Here is a 21,549-nt window from a genome sequence, read left to right on the forward strand (position 1 = left end):
CTACCGGGGGCTCTCCGAGGGTGATGGCCACCCCGCTACGCTCGACAGCTTGCTCCAGCCCAGTTTGCAATCCTGGTAAAATCCAGGCGTTCCCTGACTTTTTGAGGATCTCAAAGGCAAAAGGTATCAGGCCAGGCATGCTGCAGACATGACAGTGTTGTCACTGGCCGTCCTTGGTTCATGAGGTCCTTCCCATGCGCCGCAAAGCCCAGGAAGAGAAACTGAAGGCTAATGGTGGCTGCGGGGAAAAGCTCTGCTCACCGGGTTTGTCCCTCCGGCGCGGGGAGATGGACCTGCCAGAGCCCGGGGGTACTTGTCGGGTATGCAGCCTATGCACGTACAACAGGGCTGGGGGGGTGCAGCAGCAGCAGGGCTTGTAGTGAGTGCGTGGGGTCTCAGCTGCCGCGCAAGGGGCTGGGGCCACCACCTCCCGGGGGACACACAGCCCTCTGGCCAGGTGCGGCGCTCCATCACCTCCCATCCTGAGAGGCACTGCAGGCAGTGATGGAGGGGTGTCACCGAGCCACCCACCGGATCTGGGGAGGCGGGGGTGGTCCTTCTCGCGGCTCAGCGTGACCCCCCAAAGGTGCTCAGCCCATTTCTGCAATGAGCATTGACGAGCTCAGCACTGATGGGTGCCCCGGCTTCTGGGGACGGCAGCCCTTGCTCAGTCAGCGAAGCCCCAGCTAGCTTGGTGCCTCTGGACAAGGGTGGGAGGCAGGTCCGAGGGGCAGTGGGGGGCTGCGTGGGGGGCTCTCGGCTTGCCATTCCCTCAGCCTGAATTCAGCAGGACCCCATCTTCTTGCCTGATCAAAGACCCCACAGCCCAAGTGTGACTTGCACATCCCTTCTCCATCATGACCCAGAAAGCTGCAGTGCTGGGGGGACAGGACACGTGTCTACCCAGTCCTGCCTGCGTGGAGTCTCTGCTGTGTCTGATATAGAGGCTGAGCACACGCTGACTTCTCTGGGAGCAAAACGGAGGCGCGTCTGGCCTTCATCCCCCTTCCTGGCCTTGGTTCTTCACACACCCAGGAGGTACCAAGTCCTTTGGGGGCCTTTTCCCCCCACCAGCTCCTCAGATGCCGCTGATGTCAGCGCTGGGCTCAGCAGCTTTATTGTGAGGAGACAGGCACTGAGCTGCAACGTGGTCTCTGCCATTCCCTAAGAAACCAACTTCAAAAAAAAAAAAAACGAAAAAATAAAAAAAAAAAAAAAAAAAAAAAAAAGCCACAAGAAGGGGAGAGAGAAGGCTGGAGAGCCCGGCAGTGCCCGAGGACCACCACCACGCAGCACCTGCAGGGTCAGAATTACAGGGGTGCTCTGCGGCTTAAGCGAGCAGGAGCAGCCTGCGCCGGGCTGGCGTGGCTGTGCTGCTGTGCCCTGTCCCCACGCTCACGCTGCTCTGCCCTGTCCCCACGCTCAGCCTGACCCCATGGCAGGGGACCGCGGGATTGCACGGCCAGCGTGAAAACACACGTGGCTGGAAGGGAAGGGTTCTCTCCTTTGCGTGTCTTGGAGGAAAAAAACAGAAGGTATGGCTGTTTGCAGCACAGCGAGCAAGGCGGGGAATAAAGGATCTGCTCCCGGCCACAGCAGGGGCCTTCTTCAGTGACCCCAACCACCTGGCTGGCTTGCAAACTTAATAAAAATTAACAAATAATAACCGGGAAAATGAAGCAAGGATAAGCTCTTTTCACTACGTCATTGTAATTGCACCGACACCCAGAAATACACAAAAGCCACCCATCAAAGAGAGGCTTCCTTCCCGGTGGCTCGCACTTTCACACTTCTTTCACTCCAACAAACAACAACAAAAAAGAAAAATATAGAAAAAATAAAAAGAAATAATTGCAGCAGTTGATGTACAAGCACAGTCTTCCCTTTTCACACATGCGTGGGTTCTGCCTGCCCCGACGTGGCCGGAGCGTCTCCCTGGGGAACAAACTGTTGGTTGTACAAAACACTATGAAGATTTTCTTACAAACATATGCCTGCAGTGTTTACTGGTTGGGGTTTTCTGCAATTTTATTTTCCAATAAAAAGTATATAATATGTAATAATAAAAATGTTACTAAACCTAGTTTCAAACCTAGGGTTTAGGTCCCTACTGGCTTGTAACTTTTACCTACAGTAAAGTCAGTATATGTTTTTATTTTTAGGAGCGGTAAGGTCTAGCTCATAGACTGGTCAGGCTGAAGTCCCTTTCTTCAAACCTTCCTCTTCCCCCTGGAGAAGGAAAACAGAGGTGGGTTACTCAGCTGGGTCTCAACCTTACCCTCGTGGCAGCTCAAGCATCAAAGCATTTCACAGGTGGGCCAGGTCCTGCCTTTTGAGCAGGGAGAACCATGACCACCATCTCCTATGCTCCCCGAGCTTCCCAAAAGCCACCCAGATGGTTTCTGGCAGCAAGTGCCACCTTGTCTCTGGTTTTCAACCACTGCCTGACACGCGCTTCCCCCTGCCTCCACCAGCACCAAGGGGAGGGATGGCTGTGGCCACCACAAGGACCATTTCCTGAAGCTGTTCTTTCACTTCTTTATTGTTTCTCCCCCTCTGGCCAGTTGGTCCTGGGTAACCTTCAGTAGCTCCTGGAGTTTGGTTGTTTCCTGGTCCAGGTCCCTTGTTATATTTTTTACCAGTTTTTCCTACATAGGAGTCAAAAGAAGGCATCTGCCTGAGCCTCCCTTGGCCCTCTGGTGACCTTCCCCCCTCCAGAACATCTCGGGTCACCTCAGGTCTGCACTGAGCCGCCTCGGTGGCCACAAGCCAGCGATGCGCCACTGCTCCAGCGGCGTGCTCAGAGGCCCTGCCTGGGAGGTGTCCTTTAAACACCCCTAAAACCCCAAATCCAGGCACCCCCCGGTGACAACAAACAGGCCACAAGCTCTACCTCGTGCACCAAGGGCTTCAGAGTCGAGAGGGAGCACCCACGTCCTCGTGAGCACCCGCTGGCAGGGGCCACTGGGCTTCCTCTCTCACCTGAGGCCACCACCCATCAGGGTGCAGCATCTAGGCTTCCCCCCACCCTCACAGCCGGCTGGTGAGCTTCACGGGTGAGCGAGAACGGCTCCCACCAGGGCAGCGTGCCCCCTGGGCTTTGCCGGGGATGCGCAATAGAGCTCGTTGCATGTGACAAACTGACAGGGGGCAGCAGGCAATGAAGAGGTCCGCCAGGCAGCTCGCTTTCCAAATGCGGACGCTCATCTCCCCCCGAGCTCTCCCCATGGGCAGCCCCCACGGATCCCACACAATTCAGCCACCCGCCCCCATCTCTCTGAGGGGAGCAGGTTTGCAGGCGCTTGCCTGACCTGCAGCTGCTCCACCTCCTTCTGCAAGGCTGCCGCTTTGAGCTCCAGGCTCTTCCTCTGCCGCTCCTCTTGCTGCAGCACCTTTGACTTCTCAGACAGCTTGTTCATCAGCTTGGCGTACTCCTTCCGCAACCTGGCCAGCTCAGGGTTGTGCCTGCACCAAGAGAAGCAGCGTTATTCCAGCCCCCAGGCCAGTCAAGCATCCCTGGCGTTACCCAGGGGGAACACATCCTCCTGTGGGCTTGGTAGCAGGGCTTGAAACATCTCAGCGGTGGCGTTCGCCTGTTTCTGGGACACGCCTGGTGCTTCAGGGATGGGGTGCAGAGAGCTGGCACATCACTTTTCAAAAGCTGCGTTTCCATCACAGGAGACATTCCTTTCTCATGAAGGAGAAGTCGCAAGGATCTGTGTTCCCAGACACAGGAGAAAGCACTCTAGGCAGCTGGAGTCTGCTCTGTAATTAGTTGGGCGCTGTTAATCACCAGCCATTTCAGACCTCCTATAGAAAGGAGCGTGAAATTCTTCTCCCTAGCTCCTGTTTGTTCTGTATGCACCAGGCAGGTCTCGGTTCTCTGCAGCACCGCTCCCATCAAGGAGCCAGCTACGTTTCTTCTGAAGCTGGTGAGCACAAGCTCCCCGAAGTGGGGAGCAATGCTGCAGCGCCTTCTGGTCCCCTCTGCCCCCCCTCCGCTGGCATCAGCACAGGTGACCCCAAAGCAGAGAGGGTTTCCCCTGCCCTTCCACTTGGGAAAAACATCCTCGTTTCCCCTGCCAGGCCCCCAAAAGCCATTTGGCAATCTCTTCCTCACTCCCTCCTCTACCTCCAGCTAGCTGGGGTGCCTGTAGAAGCACCCTCCAGAAAGCGGGTGGCCAAGCCTGATGGACAGCCACCCCCAGGGCTTGCCAGAGGGCGGCCCCAGGCTCTGCCCCCCGCCCCAGTCTTACTTGCTCTCCATCCAGCTGCTGGTCTGGTAGAGGGCATCCCTCAGCATGGAGTTCTCCTGCTGCAGGCGAGCCAGCTGCGTGTTGGGTCTGTTCTCCAGCTGCTCCTGCAGGGTCCGGATCTAGGGAGAGCCCAACAGGGGTTAATGCCGCCACCGCCGGTCCCTCTGCTCTCTCCTGAGAAGCCCACCCCATGAGCAAGAGGGACTGGCAAGGAAGCCACAGCGAGGTGTCTGCTGATGCTGAGAGCCCCGGGGCTGCCGCATCCCATGAGGATGCTCCCACATCCCTCTTCTAGCTTGAGCACCACGGGTCAGGAGCACTGCGGGGCTCTCGCCCCTCCCTGAGGCTCTGGTCCCCTCGTCCACCTCGGTCTTCTCCAAAAGACCAGGCACCTGCCACCGAAGGCCAGCCGGCAGACACCGGCAACAGAGCAGCGTGTGGGGCTCACCTTGTCCTGGAGCTCCTGCGTTTTCTGGACATGGTCCTGGTAGCTGGCCTGCATGCGTGCCTGCACCGCTGCCATCTCCTGCTCGCGGGCCAGCAGCTGCTCCTTCAGCTTGCCCTCCACAGCCATCACCTTAGCCCGCTCGGCCACCAGCTCCTTTGAGGAGAGAAGCCACCCGGTCAGTCCTGAGCGTAGGAATTTCCCAACTTTAAGGGGACTTGAAACAAGTGGCCTCCTAGCTCAGAAGGCTTTAAAAAGTGTAACTCCTTCGGAGGTGCCCCCATGCCGTGATGGGCAGGGCCCGTGCCAGGGGTGCCGGGAGGGCTGCGCGGCACTTACCTTGCTCAGCTCCCGCCTCTTGTTTCTGGCAGCGGCTGCAGCCTCCTGCTCAGTGGCGAGCTGCTTCTCCTTCTCCTCCAGCCGGCGTTTCAGGACAGCGACCGGGCCACCCTTCTGCATGGCCTGCCGGCACAGGGTGGCACATCAGCGGGGACCGCCACCGACCGATCCAACCCCTCCCCCCCACACGCACAGGGTCCTGCCCTCTGCTCCAGGGAAAATTCAGCTCCCATCTCTAAGGCTGACCCTCGGGGGACAGCCTGCCCGAAAACGGGCTGCCTTCACCCCTGCGCACCCCCCGAGGCTCGGCCCAGCCCTGGCGGCCACGGCGGTGCTGGCAGCCCTACCGTGTGCCAGGTGTCCTGGACGATGCCCGCTTTCTCCATCAGGATCTCGATGAGCCGCTGGGCCTCCCCCTCGCTGAACACCGTGCTGCTGACTGTGGACACAAGCGTCTTGTAGGGCAGGTAGAGGGGCCCATCCGAGTCCGCAGGTGCTGGGGAGGAGAGAGGAGGGGTTGGGAGCGCTCGAGCCAGCGGCAGGGCTGAGTAGCATCACCTCAGTTGACTTCAACCCCATAACTGCCATTTCACGCCAGCAACCGCCCAGATGTCCACAGCCAAGTTTGATACCTCTCTAACTGAAAGCAATGTGACGAGCGCTGGGGACGGTGCTCACCACAGACAAGCGTTCCCTGAGCCAGCTGCCACCTCTGCCTGGCTCTGCTACTGCTCCTGCCGCCCTGCCACCGCCCTCCATCACACTGAGCGTTTCCAGCCGGAGCTGGGCACGCTTTGCTAATGCCAGGGAGCCGAGACATGGTGGGCATCAGAAGCTGGACTCCATCGTGACACAGCCTCGCTGGGGGACGTCGCTCCACGCAGCGGTGCCGGTGGCGCAGAGCAGCAAGGTCGTCTCCTGCCTTTCACTAGGCAGGTTCGTTCCAGCTCTTTCTTTGCTAAGGGAACGAGATGACTCCAGCCCTTCTCCGATCCCTCTGCCGGCTTACTCGACGGGGATATACGCAGAGGAACTTGGCCTTACCTGGCTCGCGTTTCTTCTTGGATGCAGCTGCCTTCTTGACAGGTCCATTAGGCTTCTGCTCCTCATGGGCTGGAAGAACATTTGGTATCTTGATGGTGACGGAGCTGACAGCTGGAGCACTTTGGTGCTGCTCTGCGATCTTTCCATTTGGTTTCTCTTCCTTTTCCTTTCCTTTTTTCTCAACAGCTTCCTCTTTCTGCTTTTTCTCTTTTTGCTTCTGCTGGGTGGTCTTATTGTATTTGCCTTGCTTGGCCAAGGCTTCCTCAGAAGGAAGGAGGACCTTCTCCAGGAAGGAGAACAGGAAGATCCCAATGGCCAATACCACCATCAAACCTCCAAAGACTACAACATCCAGTGTCGGAGGGTCATAGACATCCATCGTGCCTTATTATTCTGTGCCTGCAGGACACCAGAACAACAGTTAGTGGGGACAACAAGGAGGTGCAACAGCCTCTCTGTGAGCAGCGAGTCTCCTATGTCCATCTGTGTTTCCAAATGGCACCACGCTCCAAAAAAGTGCTCAGGATTCACATACCTCTGGTGAGGGCAACCTGACGACACCCACCCTACCCCCCCCACCCCAGGTTTGTGCTCCTGCGCAGCGCAGCCAGCGCACGGTGCTCCATCCGCACCGCAGGGACCGCTTGCGCTGGCTGCAGCAATCTCCAGAAGAACCAAAGAGGGGGAAGAAAAAAGCAGGGGTGCAATCAGAGACATTCATGAGCACAGTGCCCATGACATGTCCAATGGGACGCTTTTGCATGACCTTGGGAATACCTGCAGCCCTGCGGCAGTAAGAGAGCCCGTTTTCAGACTGCCTGGTGCAGTTTGGCCAAGACCTGGGCTCTCCCTGGGGCACCTGGCCTTTTCTCTGCACCCAGGTGCAGGTGGAAGTGCATCCAGGGTCTCAGCTTTGGAATAAAGCACCCCCCTGGAAGGGGAAAGCATGCACGGGAGAGCTTTCCCCAGCTTTGCAACAGCCTTGGCCGCCTCCCTTTGCCACCCGCGCCCTGCGGCACTGCTGGCCTCTGCCCAGCCTGGCAGGGAGGATGCGCGGTGACCGCATCCCACTGGGTCGCTGCTCCCAGCTGCCAGTGACGAGAACCAGCCCAGCAATGATGCTACAGACAGCACACAGAGAACCAAGATGCTACCACCTCCTTGAGATGCAAACACCAAGAAAAGGCCTAAGTTCAAGCCAAAGCAAAGCAAAGCGTGGTCATTAACCGTCTCATCTCCCCGGCAGATGCCCGCAGGAAGAAACGAGACTTGCAAAGGGAGTGCTGGATGTGGCACTTCTCTTTCCACCTCTGCCATTAACTGGCGGGCAAACCGGGCATAGGGTCCTTTCCCACCCTCCTCTCCACGCTCAGGTTCTCCACCCATAACACACGGAGCAGCAACGGAGATCGTACTGCCTGGTCTGAGACCTGGCAGGCGCGGTGCAGCCCCACGCGGAGGAAGATGCTGCTGCCTGCACTCTTCTTAACCGCTAACCGAACCCCGTCCCGAGTCTGGAAGCCAGGCTCTTCCCCGCTGTCCCGCTCGCGCGTTTCCCCCGTGGGGGCATCACCTCCACGTGGCTCACAACCCCCCAGATGCTGCAGTCAGGCAGTTCATCTGCGCAGGGGCACTCCCCAGGAGGTGCCAGGCTGCGCTTTCTCGTGACCAACGCATCAAGCCCTCGGCTATCAGAAGTTCCCACCCCGCGCCTAACTGAAAACATTTTCAAATTTCCTCTTGAAGAGGCTGCAGGTTGAGGAAGGAGGGAGGGGCTGCAAAGGGAGGAGGCAAAATTAAGGCTATAACTAAGGAGATCAGCATCTTTCAAAACCTCGGTGCTCGCAGGGAGAGACCTCAGAGCCTTTCCCTTTCTAACAGCCGACAGCGGCGAACTCACTCCCAGCCGAATCCGCACCGGTGCAGCCAGGGGGACACAGTGCAAGGAAAATGTCACCTGCAGCCCCCAGGGGGGTTGTTGAGGGCTGTTTCAACCAGCAGCCCAGCTCTCCCTGCCCGCCTCTCCAAGCACCCCAGCCGAAGCAGCAGAGAGCTGGCAGGCGGGCACGCTGCCAACGCCAGCTGGAACCAGCCTCCCCGGCAGGGCCACCTTCCTACCCCAGGGCACCGCTCGAGATCCCAGCTGATACTACAGGCATCGCTACCCCAGGTCCGCCCAGGCCGTTTCGATTTCAACGGCCTCAGCCGGCTCCATCCCAGCACAGCTGGTGCCAGCTCCCTCCCTCCTGACAACGCAGCATCACTTTGGGATGGTCCCCGTCGGGACAGAGGGATTATTCCTAACCTGCAGGGTGAAAAGGGCTGCTTTTCCTCTTCCTGGCAGGAAATAGAAGCGAGGGTCCAGAGAACATGTACCCACGTCCTTCTGCTGGCTTTAGGGCCAGACCAATGCTCCCCGGAGCTGTTCCGGGGCGGAACTGAGCGCCCTGCATTCCTCACCTGGCAACCCCAATGTGCCGGTACCAACAGAGCTGCTGACCTCACAATGCCATCGCCAACAGAGCTGCTGACCTCCTGCTGCCACCGCCAGTAGAACTCCTGACGTCCTGCTGCCACCGCCAACAGAGCTGCTGACCTCACAATGCCACCGCCAACAGAGCTCCTGACCTCCTGCTGCCACCGCCAATAGAACTGCTGACCTCGCGCTGCCACCGCATCAGACTTAGATCAAAATTTGCCACTCCAGCTTAGGGCAAGGGCATCGCTGACTGATGGCAAACGCCCTCCAACCCCACCAGCTGCTCCCGCCACCTCCCAAAGCAGCTGGATGCTGGTTTGGGCTTTGGGTTTTGGTTGGGGTTTTTTGGGTTTCTTTTGAGATACTAGTGAGAGATGAGAACATCACAAGTGAAATGCCCTGTGACGGAGCTCAGATGAGCCCTGGCTAAAACCTACAAGGTGTGACTGAATTTTGGAGGCAGTAGAACTGTGCTCAGGACAAGAGCAGGTTTTGCCATGTCTGTGACACCATAGCTGTGCCATGCAGAGCAGCACATCTGCACCACACAGGCTGGAAACCGTTAGATTCCTTCCAGAGCTGCTGCTGTGGCAGAGGACGTTCAGCCCTGTGTCTCTTGAAAGACCCGATCTCAAACATACTGTGCAATGGTAGTAATTAACAATGCGCTTGATTTAGAGGTGTGGTTGTGATTACTCATTTGAAAAGGCACTGCGTCTCCACGTGGAGAAGCAAAGTTCTAGTCAGCCTGTCAGACACTGCTAACCAAGGAGTCAACACCTTGCTGCAGCATTCAGAAATGTCACGCTAAGCTGGCCTGGCTTGTAGCCAGAGAGCGCTGCCCCCACCTCGCTTCCTCCTGCTGCACTGGGCCACAATCTTGCAGCCTGCAAGGCAGACAGCATCGTTGTGCAGCAGTGCCAGCCTTCACAGGACAGCTGGCCGGTGGACTGGAACTACCCAGGGAGGCTGTGCTGCACATGCGGAAGTTAAAGAAAGAACTCCTGACAAAATGCAGCTTCTCTCCGCATCAGACAGGCTTGGGTTGGGCTCTCCGCCCTCCAAGAAAAGAATCCATTGGTGGTTCCTTGGAGCAGCAAGGCCTTTCTGGTCTCTACAGCCCAGATTCTCACTCTGATTCTTTCACCCACCTCTCCAGAGCCAGCGGGAGCAGAGTCAGCCATCGGAGCCTGCTTGCGTGTAGCCTCCTCACCCGCCGTATCCAGGGTAGCCCTAGAAAGGAGAGATCCGCTCCTGAGAGAGCCTGCGGTGACAAGGGGACGGTCTGAGCACGCATGCAGTGAAAACGTTCTCCCTGGTGTTTCTACATTGCTACTTGGCGTGTAGCCAGATGTCTCCTCTGACACCCGTCAGGGAAAACCATCCAAATGCCTAAGCTAAGGCAGGACTTACCTGCTTGGGTGACCCGATTGCCTCTTCTAATGTTACTACCAAGTGTGTTTGATCGATTACTAGCATGTTGGAATGCCGCATTATTGTGCGTTTTGCCTCTTTTTTTAGGCAGAAAGCATGAATGCCAAGCAAATGGGCCAGAGGACCTGACCGAGCTTGCATGGCTGAGAAGCCAGGAGGCTCCCTGGTCGTAGCTCTTGAAGCAAGTCCCGTGTAGATGTCATGGAGTGCCACAACTCTACAGGCATTCCATGTTTCAATAGATCAGTCATGTAAAGCAACCATTCCAGGCAAGGGTTTCACTATCTGTAGGGAAGCTGTCTGGTAGAGTAGGTTTTGGAGATGTAGCTCGTATGTACAAATGACCCTCAATAAATCACATCTAAGGATTTCTCTTGGTGTATTAATATTTGCATTGGTTGCCCGGCAGCCCAACACTGTCCCCGATGGATTAACACTAAAGGTCTCCCAAAATTGTTGGTCCAGTGCTGCAACGTGTCAGTGTATCACGGGATGAAAGGGCGGTGGGTGGGTGGGTGGGGTGAGAACAATCTGGTTCCTGCTCTTAATTTTCTAAACTGTAAAAAGCAAAATTCAGTCAGTCTTTTGGAGGCTCCTGGTCAAATTGCCAAGCTCAGAACCCATTTCCCCTGTAACCATTAAACACAAAAGTGAAAACCTCTAGTGAAAGTTAGGCTAAAACGACCTGTTGGCACAAAAACTGGGTTAAATTCTTCGTGCTTGCAGTTGCAGAGCAGTACTTATAAAGGCTAATTCTGAAGTGAAATAGCGATAAAATAGACAGACTTTTCTGGAGAAATCGTCCTAATCCACTCTTGTAAACTGGCGGTGCAGGAAACAAGAGTTAAAGGTTCACTCGTTCTAGAGGGTCAGTGTTCTTGTTGTGAAGTGCCTTGAGTTCCCTTTCAGCCTGAGGGATTCTATAAAAACGGCTTTTTGTTGGCATAGTTGAATTTAGAACTACCTTCGTTTCTCTCATACGCACTTACTAGCGGGTCAGATGCTTCTGCGAGACAGAAGCGGCGCTGTCCCCGCCGCTCCCGGCACAGCAGCAGGCTGCGCTGGCTTAGCCGCAGGGCCAGGGAAATGGTGGTCCATGACCTCACGCAGCACGTGCCCCTCTCTGGCCACGCTGCGCGGTTCAAACCTTGAATTCAGAGGCAGGCGGTGACGGACTGCTCTGACTTGGCGCCCGTGCGGGTCACCGCGCTGGGAGCACAAGGGTTTCCGATGCAAAGAGATCCACCGGAGCGAAGCTTTGTGACTTTTGAGAAAAGCAAAGCGGCCTGGTTTGTGCTGGGGCTTTTCGCCTGTGTTTCAGTCAGCTCTGAGCTCACCCAAAAGCGGCTCGTCGTCGTCCTCATCAAGGGCTCGTCCTTGCCGAGGTGTCTGCAGGACTGGTCTCTGTCCAAAGTGCAGGTTGAGAAGGAAATGTGGTGACACAGCGGGACTGGTGCTGCCTGACAAACCACGGGAACTCCCAGCCCCAGATCCACCTGATGACGCGCCTCCAGACTGCAGGCATCTTCCAAGAGACAGCCAGCCCAGGTGACGCCGTGGGGGCCTTCTGCCTGGGATTTCCTCCCTCGGTTAGGAAAGGGAGCGGGAGAAACCCTGCAAAGGGGGAAGGATGTCAGACCTGGAAGGTAGGAGTGCAGTTTGCACAACGGGAAAGCCCTCGCTCGCATCAGGGACTCGCCTCCAAAGTGCCTTAGTCCCAGGGATCTTTTGAGGGATGAGAAGCCTGAGGTGGCACTTCAGGCCTTGGCTAGGTGCGCTCCCGCAGCTTAATCTGAGCTAAGGGGCTTTGGGGCCCTCGCAGGAAGGGCCCAGGTGTTGTACTGGCCTCTGGAATACTCCTGCGTGCCACGGCTGGCAGTAGCTGGCAACCTTCAGAGCTATAATGCTTCAGGCTTGTCCGCGCCATGGAGTCAGTGGGCCCAATTTTATTATCTCCCAAGGCTGTTTATCCTGCTGCCGCTGGAGACTCTGTGGCAAGCAAAGATGTTTCTTCCTGTGGCTGTTCAAATCCTTTCCGTTCAGGTTTCTCCCAGGTCACCCAGACCTTTTGAAAAGGCAAGGCGAGCAGGGAGAGAGAACATGAGGAACGCTTCCTGTAGCCTGGCCACTTGCTGAGGAGGAAACGGCTTCTTCCCGGCAGGACTACATGAAGAAGAAAAAGGCGAAGGGGTTCAGGTGACGGACCCAGCTCAGAGCCACGCCAGCTCAGCAGGACTGCAGCCCAGGTAGGGCAGCTTGGCTGCAGCAAGAGCACAGCGGGTAGAAACCCTTTCAAGTCCACGTGCGGGCAAGGGTTTCCCAACAGCCATTTTTGTCCGTGACCCTGGGGAGAGGATTGGGATGGGAGATGGAGACTGGTAATTGAGGCCTGAGCGTGAGCAGCAGGTGCTGCAAACACAATTTAGCGGCTCCAGCAAAGGTGACCTTGGGTGTCTAAGCTGTGGCTTGATAAGCCCGTCACATAGCCAGGCTGAAAGGTAACTCCCGCCGTGGCCGGAATCGGGCAGAAGGATCCAGCATTCCCATCCAAAATCCCCCCAGCTGGGCAGTTGCTTCATCTTTACCAGTTAGGTGCCTGCCTGCGGATCCCAGCAGCCCATCTGCCTGCGGATCCCAGCAGCCCATCTGCCTGCCCTGAGTCACAGGCTGACAGGTGCCCAGCCGACAGCACGAGTGCCCCCAGCAAAGCAGGCATGTTGCAAAATGCCACGGGCTCCCAGGAGAGCAGGGGCTGGCCAGTGCTCAGCCCTGTGCTGGTGGGCAAGGCTTGGCTTTCCCTACCCCCTCAGGGTGGACTTCCCCTTCCACCAAGGTGCCGGGGGAAGAAAAAAATCCCAGCAGGACCACTTCAGGTGTGGAAAATTAAGCTGAACCTCTTTCCCCAAAGAGATGTGAGGTTTTTCAGCTTTGCTTAGCAAGAATCTGCCCATCTTTCCTCCTAAAAGAGCCAGCTCGGCGACGTGTCCTGGAAGGGCAACAATGTCCCCCCATGCTGGGGACACCAAATCTGCTCTCACACAGTTTCTGGAGCATCATCAGAGCCCTTAGTGTGCTTGGGACACCGGCTGCCCTCCTTGCATTGGCTGGTTTGGGGGCTTTGTTACTGCTTCTGTGTTAACGCCTGGGTATCATCTGCCCTGTTTTGCACAAGAGCTCACAATCAAGGGAATCGCTGCTGCAAAAGCAAAAAAGAAAAAGCTGAAAAGCGGAAAGATCGCATCACTTTGCTGCACCTGCTGCTGGGGGGCTCTCGCTACCGGGGGCTCTCCGAGGGCGATGGCCACCCCGCTACGCTCGACAGCTTGCTCCAGCCCGGTTTGAAATCCTGGTAAAATCCAGGCGTTCCCTGACTTTTTGAGGATCTCAAAGGCAAAAGGTATCAGGCCAGGCATGCTGCAGACATGACAGTGTTGTCACTGGCCGTCCTTGGTTCATGAGGTCCTTCCCATGCGCCGCAAAGCCCAGGAAGAGAAACTGAAGGCTAATGGTGGCTGCGGGGAAAAGCTCTGCTCACCGGGTTTGTCCCTCCGGCGCGGGGAGATGGACCTGCCAGAGCCCGGGGTACTTGTCGGGTATGCAGCCTATGCACGTACAACAGGGCTGGGGGGTGCAGCGGCAGCAGGGCTTGTAGTGGCCTCAGAGTTGTATGCTGAACTCCCTCCAGCAGTTCACTAGGTCTCAACAGCCTCAGCAGATGGCACCTACAGCTCTCCTAGGCCTCCAGGACCTCATTTGCTCTCTCCACCAGTTTCTTCTCTCCTTCTAGCACACATCAGTGACATCTCAGTATCAGACCCTCTCAAAAGGGCAGCCTCTGCAATGTATTTAACCACATACTTCAGTCTAGAGCAGAAGTTTCAACTGTGACAAGTGCCACACTGCCTTCAACAGATTTGTGGAGAGATCAAGGAGGGAATATGGCCTTTATAGAGGAACTGATGGAGGCATTTATTTAAAACAGTCTTTCTGCAGTCACCCTCTGAGGAACATATCAGCATCCCAGAAACATGTCTAACCCTGCCCCAACCTCTGTGTTTTGCTCTGATCCCCTCCCCTTTTCACACTAGCCCCTATCAGCAGCAAAAGGACTAAGTGTGGACAGCAAAGGAACACCAGCTGGCAAAGAACAAGGACTTGCTGTTTCAGACCATCTGCATGCTCAGCTTGTTCACCAATAAATTAGGCTTGGCTCTCTTGGGAGGTGCTTTTTGAAGCCACAGGAGCTAGAAGTACACTTAAAAATCAAAGAACGCTGAGCTTCTGTGCACACTAGCAAAGCTTCATGCACCAGAGGAACACACTGTGCAAATTAACTTGGACACACAGACCATGCTTATTTAACAAACTTTTCTACAGATATCTTCTCAGAAGGACTGGATTGGCATTCTTTTTGGTCACTGAGCACACTTAAGTTCTGCATATTTCCAAAAGCACTATCACTGCTTTACTTAAAAAGTGATCAAGTTCTTTTTTTCTGTCATTCCAACATTTTAAAAACATTGCTACAGCCTTCCCAACAAAGACAAGACTGATGCCATGTGAGACAAAGAGCCAAAAAGGCACATTTGAAGCCCCTCAAAGGCCTGGGGACAGACCACAGGCAGCACAGGTGGAAGCAGAGTACTGCAGTGGTTGTGTGTTAGCTGCATTTTCCCCACCATTCTGCAAACCGGTAACAGCCTGGAGCTGCGGACTGAAAGCCAAGCAGAAAAACCTGCCTTGATGATTATTTTGTCTCTTCCAATCACCAGAAACTGTATTACCCCTTCTATGGGTATTTCAGGTGTTTCACTGCCTGGCCCAGCAACAGAAGCAATCTGACATTTGGTTGCCTTTCCAAAACAGTTTGGATTACAGCACCATTATCAACACATCCACTTTCAAATGCTGGATTACGACATGTCCCAGGAACACCACTGCTTCCCAGAGCACTTCTGAACACCACAAAGAACTGAGAGCATCTCGCACCTGGTAATAGGCTCTGGAGCAGGATTTCACTTGCACTGCAGCCCACTGTACTAGCCCTCAGCAGCTCTCCTCGCTAGGACCGAGCGGGAAACAAAATTTTCAGGTTGAAATCTGAATTCAAGATGGATGAATTTAATGGACTTGAATTTAAAAACAAAATCAATCAACCAATAAAACAACAAAAAATCCATACAAAACCCCCAAAGCTGACATAATTGGGGCCTGTTTTATGCATACCTGAAGGAGATTAAATGAAAATATTGAAGTCAGTTTAAAACCAATCAATTAAAAAAAAAAAAACAGTAGCTCTGTTTGAATACTAAAATAAAATGCTTCAGCCTCTCCCCAATAAAAACAGCCAAAACCCTTCAACATTTCTTTTCCATTTTTCCCTCCCTTGTCATTCACTTCACCTTCTCCCTTTTTTGTGCATCAAACTATTAGTCTGCTGAAAATTAATTTTCTTCTTCTGCAAAATGCACCATTTCCAAGTTGGATTGGAATCTCACTTCTAACTTCAAGTTTCTAGAAAAGCAAAATATTAAAATATTAAAATTAAAATTAAAATACCACTTCAGAGCTAAGAGCAACTTTACATCAATAACAAGATACACTTCTCCTAAAAGACAGTCAGACTAAAATCAATGAAAAGCAGTGAGGACCCCAGTTCTGACCTGTACAAGAGGAGGATATTAATCAGCCCACCAGCATGTGTTGTTTCTTACTTGCAAGATTTTGCAAGCACCAAGAAGGATGTGGATGCCACCTAGTGCTGTTCCACTCAGGCTTTATTTGTGTAGAAAGGCAAACACTAATTTTTCTCATCTTTCAAAGGTTCAGCACATTGTCCATCAGGCTGGCCTACCATTCCTCCAGCAGGTGCCTTTGGAAGATCCAGGGATGTGCAGCCAAAGCCCCCTGTGCATTCATAAACATGCTGGGTGCTGAGCAGACAGCTGCAGTTCTGCCTACAGTTTCTAGCAGTGGCCATTCATGGCATTAATACACATCAGAAGAGAATCATCTAGAATAAGCAAAGATTGGCAAACTTAATCAGAATTTGTGGAACTTGGGGGGGGGGGGGAGGTAGTGGGGGTGACAACCCCTGGAAGCACCTACAAAGCTCCAAAATTGTTATCAGACCCCTTCAGGAAGCAGCAGCAAGCATAGGTTTCGGTGCCTTCCAAAGGGAGTCTTCTATGGAATTACCTTAGTTAGAGAGCAATTTATTTACAGGTAAAGGGGAAACCTCTTCATATAAACAGGAAAATATTTCACTGGAAATTAGAGGACTAGAAAAGGAATTGACACTGTGAAACTCCCTTTATTTAAAGGTAAAGTCATTCAGTTTGAAGCATCCAGAGTTCATGTTTTCCAGAACAGCCTTCCCTGCATCCTATGAGTTTCCTTTGCTAAATGTACCCGTTCTCCAAACCTTTCCTTGTATCTACAAATTCTATTTCAGCTATACACCTTGCTTTGAGGAGCCCAACTACATGATAAAGCTTCAGGGAACTACAGGTTTGGAGAGGACCCAAGCTTCTTCCAACCTACAAGTGCTGGAAGCCAGTCAGCTGAAACAGCACAACAAATATGTGTGTTCCTACATTCCCCAAGTTCTCACCATGAGATTTTTTGCATTACAGAAGTCACGGTGCAACTCCAGCAAAAGCAGATTCTACCAACCTTTACAATCAACTCCCCTTCCCAGAAAATCCATTTTCAACCGAGGACAGAAAACATTTCTTTGATCTGATTACAGGAACTTCCCACCCGAGGCAGCTGAAAGGGTCTGTACCAGACAGTCAGGGTGGTATCGTTTCAACCTGACTTACCTCTACACCACCTTTTTGGGAAGTGTTGCAAATGGTCTCCCCTGATTCAGAGTGGGAAGATTTTTAATACTTTCATTGATGTGGACATGAAAAAGATTCTTGTTGATGCCAGTTTCCCCCAGCAACTGTTGCCATGGTTATAAATCCTTTATTGCCCCCCATCGCCCTACAGCTGAATATAAAGAATAAGTTTACTATGTGCGAGAGCATGACAAATGCACAAGCCCTCTCCTTCTGAAACGTGCCATCAGGCACCGAAATACTGTTGACTTTTATTGCAGGGGCTTTGGGAAACCACTAAAATAACCAACAAACAAGTGCTCTCTAGTGTTGAAAGCAAAGTCCTCCAGTTCACAGATGCAGAGATCAAAGGAGTCCTAAGCTTGTGTGTGCAAGTCACCACTACAGGAGGAAGGAACCTACAGACAACGCTCTCCTTCCAAGCCCCCATGGAGCTTAAGGGAAATACTTCCAAGGACAAAATGCACCATTAATTCCTTAAGTTATTCCTAAATAACTTAAGAGTGCTCGTTACTAAGAAAAGGTATTTGAAATAACCTAGTTAACCCTATCTCCATGATTAGAACAGCTTTGGATAGGCTCCAGGTCTGACCATGACTTCACTTCCCCTCATAGATAACATCAGATTCACTCACACAAATCTGATTTATCTCTCAGACCTCCTTGCTGAGCAATTTTGTGTCTTGCTCCCAAAACAGAAGCAGAGATGAAGACACTTATACACATTTTTCCTTGTGCAGAGGCCCAGGCTCTCTTCCAAGCAGGATTTTCTTTATGATCATCTTGATTTTGCAAAGGCTAGGGATAAGGTAGTTTGGGAGAAAAGAGCCAAAAGAGAGATTATGTTTTAGGCAGCAGCTGAGTCAAAAACAATCATGCTGGCAAAACCAAAACATGTTTTGGCAAGTTATTGCCCTCTGCTCAAGTGCAGTGGCTTCCCACACATTATTTCTGCAACTCCAACAGGAAGTGGATCACTCTCCAGTTCAAAACAAGCCTTTATAAATGTTTAAATGAACTGGAAAACACCACAGCTGTTAGAACGTAAGAGCTGAGGCATCCAGACACCGTAACTGAACATTATGCATTACCTGCTTCACAAGATCACCTCCAAACTACAGCTCCAGCAGCCCTCCCAGTGACTCCAGGTGCTCTGCGCACCCGCTTAGGCAGCTTAGGGACCTCTATGCCAGAAGGGAGATGGCAAGACTGATCCCAAACCCAATCCCGACTGGAAGGGTACAGCCACCTGGCAACCAGCTGAAGCAGCAGTCGCCCACTTTTAGCAGACAGGAAATGTAAGAGCAGTTTTTCCTTCCAGGGTCAACCATACTGCTCTCAAAAGCAAAACTGGAAGTCTTCAGCTGCCCACCATAAATTAACTTGCAAAATATTTTTCTTCCTGGAGAGTCTCCTGGGTGGTTCACCAAGGTCCCACAGCAGTGAATCTGTACACACCTGCAAGGAAACAGACTGTCTGCCACAATCACCTCTCTCCAGGCCCCTCCTTCCAGGCAGCAGGGAACCAACATCCCAAACGCCACGGGTTATAGTTTCTAGGAGACTTAATCTTGGTTTAGGCACAGGTTAAAGGGGCGAAGGGCAAAACCGTGCACAGCATAATTTTCCTTAGCACCGAACAGTTGCTTCCCATGCAAAGAAGGGTGAATACAGTACCAAGCCCTTGTTTTATCACAAGACAGTGAAAACTACAACTTGGCTGTCAAGCTGTGTGCCATCTCTGTAGTTTTCATGTGCAGTTTTCAAATGCCTACATGCTGACCTTCCCAGTAATGAGGAATTTTCTAAGAACTAGTTGCACATCCTAAATCTTTCCTTCTTTTCTCCCCTTCCATGCCCTCCTCCCTCCATTCTGTCTCCAACAGCATGTTTTGCTTTTGTTTGCTTGACCAAGGTCATTGAGATATTTTGGGACAGAGAAGCTATTAGCAAAAGTAATTTGAAGGATGAACAAAAAAAGTTTTGTTATTTTAAAACCAATTAAATCACTTCCCATAGCACACAGGGAGACCAAAAGCAAAACATCCATACTCCAAGTCCTTAGGCAGCAGAAGCAGAACCTCTAACAGACAAAGATGCACATCCCACATGGACAGCTCTTATTCCCCTACCAGTCTTCCAAGAAGCAGATGAAATACTGAAACGTTTAGCAAGAGACACAAGAAGCACTTCTCGCGCCAAGTCCTGGTACTAAACCCCTTTGGAAGTAGGACAATAAGGAGAGAAAGGGAGCTGCCCTTGCAGGGGGATGCAATTAGCAGCAATGCCATTATGCCTGGAAGCCACAGGCGACGGGGACTTTTTGTGGCGCTGGGGCGACACGCGCTGGCCACCTGTGGTATTGCGCCTTATCACAGCGTAACCCGTCACCTGGAAATAGGGCCACCACCACACGGAAAGCGGCAAAAATGCCTTCCGCTACGCAGTGGTGCCAGGACGAATGTTAAAACACACACGTGTAAATAGGGCACAGTAGGAGTTAGGCAAATAAAAGCAAACCTCAGAGTTTCCACCCCACTGATTTGTTGACTGCTTAACCACAGAGGTTTGCTCTGGACACACTTTGGACTCTTTACACAAACCCTCATCCAACCTCCACTGCTTCAGATAAGCAGCTGGTCTGTCCTCCTTACGCTCTTCGTTGCTCCAGAACTACCAGGATTAGGGCTGCAAGAGAGGACCTACCCCATTTCCAGCCTCTTTCTCCACGCGATGCCGCATCTTTGGAAAAACAAAGACACTAACAGTTTAGTTGTCAGCTGGCTGAGACCTTGGCTTTGCAGATAAATAGTTCCAAGGATTAGGAAGTGCACAGAATTGCCAGTTATCAGTGCTATGGCGACAGATATTCTTGGAACAGCCAGCCCAATTTCTTGCAGCTGCCACACCCAGTTTCACACAGAACAGCTGCCTGAAGATGATGCAGGCAGAGGGCTGAGAGGACAGTGTGACCCAGCTGTCGTAACGCCAGAGGAGGAGACCAGAACTCACACCCCTGCTACCAGCTTGCTGTCTGATGCTGAAACAGATTCACTGGATCTCAACGTCGACAAGACCGAAGAACGAACAAAACATTCTTGAAAGCCCCCTCCTCTTCCTGCTGCCAGGTTCTCCCACAGCTCCACTCCTGGAACAGGTTTCTGGTGCGCTGCAACAAAGGACGTGGGTAATGCCAACTTTACAAGTGCAATGGGGAGCAGTGGCGCTTCCAGTGCCACCACTCTCCAGACCCAAAAAGTGCCAACAAGACACTCAGGCTGCTCTCTGACCCCAACCCAGGTCGCCTGCTTCAACTTCTGTTAAGCCTGGGGGACAGATACATGCAGGACCTTGCACGACAAAACACTGCTGCTCCTTGAGTTACTCACACCCCAACAGCTCAGCAGACCAGCACTCACCTGAGATGCAACAGACCTTCACTCACAACCCTCCTTTGCCTGATTTTAAGACTGTCTGCATACAGTAACACAAGTACTGGTTAAAAACTTAGGTGTCAGTCCAGCGTGATTTGGTGGGTTTTGTGAGTACAGTGCACAAGTGTCAGCATTTATTTTCACAGCATCTCAGAAATGGGGAAAAAAAAAAGAAAAAAGAAAACAAAAAAGAGTCCAACTTTACAAATTAAGACATTGATTTACTATCAGTTAAAAACCCTCCAACTAGAAGCCTCCAAGTGCTGCCCTTCTACCTCCAGCTCACCAAAGACAGACCATGTCTACTCCAGCTTTGTCAATGATGCAGTTCAGTCCCCAGCATCTCCAGACAATACTGCAACCCCAACACAATGCATAGGACTGAAATGCAGGGAGCCAAGAAATGAGTAACAATAGGTGCTTTGCAGAGTATCTTAACCTTTTAGGTTGGCTTTTTCATCCACCAGAAATCTGCTTTCTACAAACAGCATTTCATCCTTAACCACCACCTGTAGTTACCTAAGGTCTCTCTCAACAAACACCACAGGACAGGTATTTGGTAAAGGAGATGTATATTTATTCACTTTACAAAGAGGGTGGTATTTAGTTGCAACAGGTCCATTTATAGACAAATAGATTATTGTACATTATAGTGGTGAATGGCTCGAATCTTTACCTTGTTTTGCTCTTAAAAATGTGTTTGCACCACTTCAGCTTCCATTAGCTGAGCAAATAGCTGTCCTTGTTCTGCCACTGAGAGATTAAAAAACCATAATAAAGGTATAGCTGTGCGCTACATATTCACAAGCATTCACCTTCTCATTTCCCTGTGTTACTCCCCTCTCCCCAACCCAACACAGTCTATCCTCTGGGTTAGCATTAAACTTATATACAGCCTCCATTAAAACAGAATTAGGAGCCAGTGACAGTTCTAACGTCCTTTTGAAGCACAAGAAAAGTCATTGATTTGTACATATAAAAGTCTTGAGTTCAAATTTGTTAAAAAAAAGAAAAAGCCATTTTTAAGTCAGGTTGGCATTTAGACATTGCCAAGGCATGGCTAAACCAATGGAGGAGGGGGGGGAAGAAAAGAATTTCAGTACAGAATTTAAATATTACAAAAATATCTTTTTTTTTTCCTGTTTTCTGTTTCCTTTTTTTAAAATGCAGCAGGATGCCCACTTGCTATTGCTAACTGAAGCATGGAAAGAAGGTAGAGACCAGTTGTCTTTGATCCTTGGATATTTGAAACAAATTCAGTGTAAAGCTGAAC

The 21,549-nt window shown here is 52.2% G+C and overlaps 1 protein-coding gene across 1 annotated transcript; it reads right to left on the bottom strand.

Annotated features, from left to right (window-relative positions):
* Positions 1 to 2,119: 2,119 nt before the first annotated feature.
* On the bottom strand, positions 2,120 to 9,834 carry LOC121096361 (ribosome-binding protein 1-like). Its single transcript, XM_040612258.1, has 8 exons — positions 9,715 to 9,834; positions 6,085 to 6,483; positions 5,388 to 5,536; positions 5,041 to 5,163; positions 4,705 to 4,857; positions 4,257 to 4,375; positions 3,312 to 3,465; positions 2,120 to 2,229 (listed from the first exon to the last, which is right to left on the bottom strand). Exons 2-8 carry the CDS (start codon positions 6,461 to 6,463, stop codon positions 2,191 to 2,193), a joined length of 1,116 nt encoding a protein of 371 aa, XP_040468192.1. The 5' UTR covers positions 6,464 to 6,483; positions 9,715 to 9,834; the 3' UTR covers positions 2,120 to 2,190.
* Positions 9,835 to 21,549: the final 11,715 nt, after the last annotated feature.

This window comes from Falco naumanni, chromosome 12 (genome assembly GCF_017639655.2).
Source record: "Falco naumanni isolate bFalNau1 chromosome 12, bFalNau1.pat, whole genome shotgun sequence".
Taxonomy (NCBI): domain Eukaryota; kingdom Metazoa; phylum Chordata; class Aves; order Falconiformes; family Falconidae; genus Falco; species Falco naumanni.

What these genes read in the sequence shown, in the direction of transcription:
- LOC121096361 (XM_040612258.1), bottom strand. Translation starts at nt 6,463, where the DNA reads ATGGATGTCTATGACCCTCCGACACTGGATGTTGTAGTCTTTGGAGGT. An exon ending in CAAGAAGAAACGCGAGCCAG is followed by an intron (nt 5,537 to 6,084) that starts GTAAGGCCAAGT and finishes TCTCCTCCCCAG; the next exon opens with CACCTGCGGACTCGGATGGG. An exon ending in AGAGGCGGGAGCTGAGCAAG is followed by an intron (nt 4,858 to 5,040) that starts GTAAGTGCCGCG and finishes CTCTCCTCAAAG; the next exon opens with GAGCTGGTGGCCGAGCGGGC.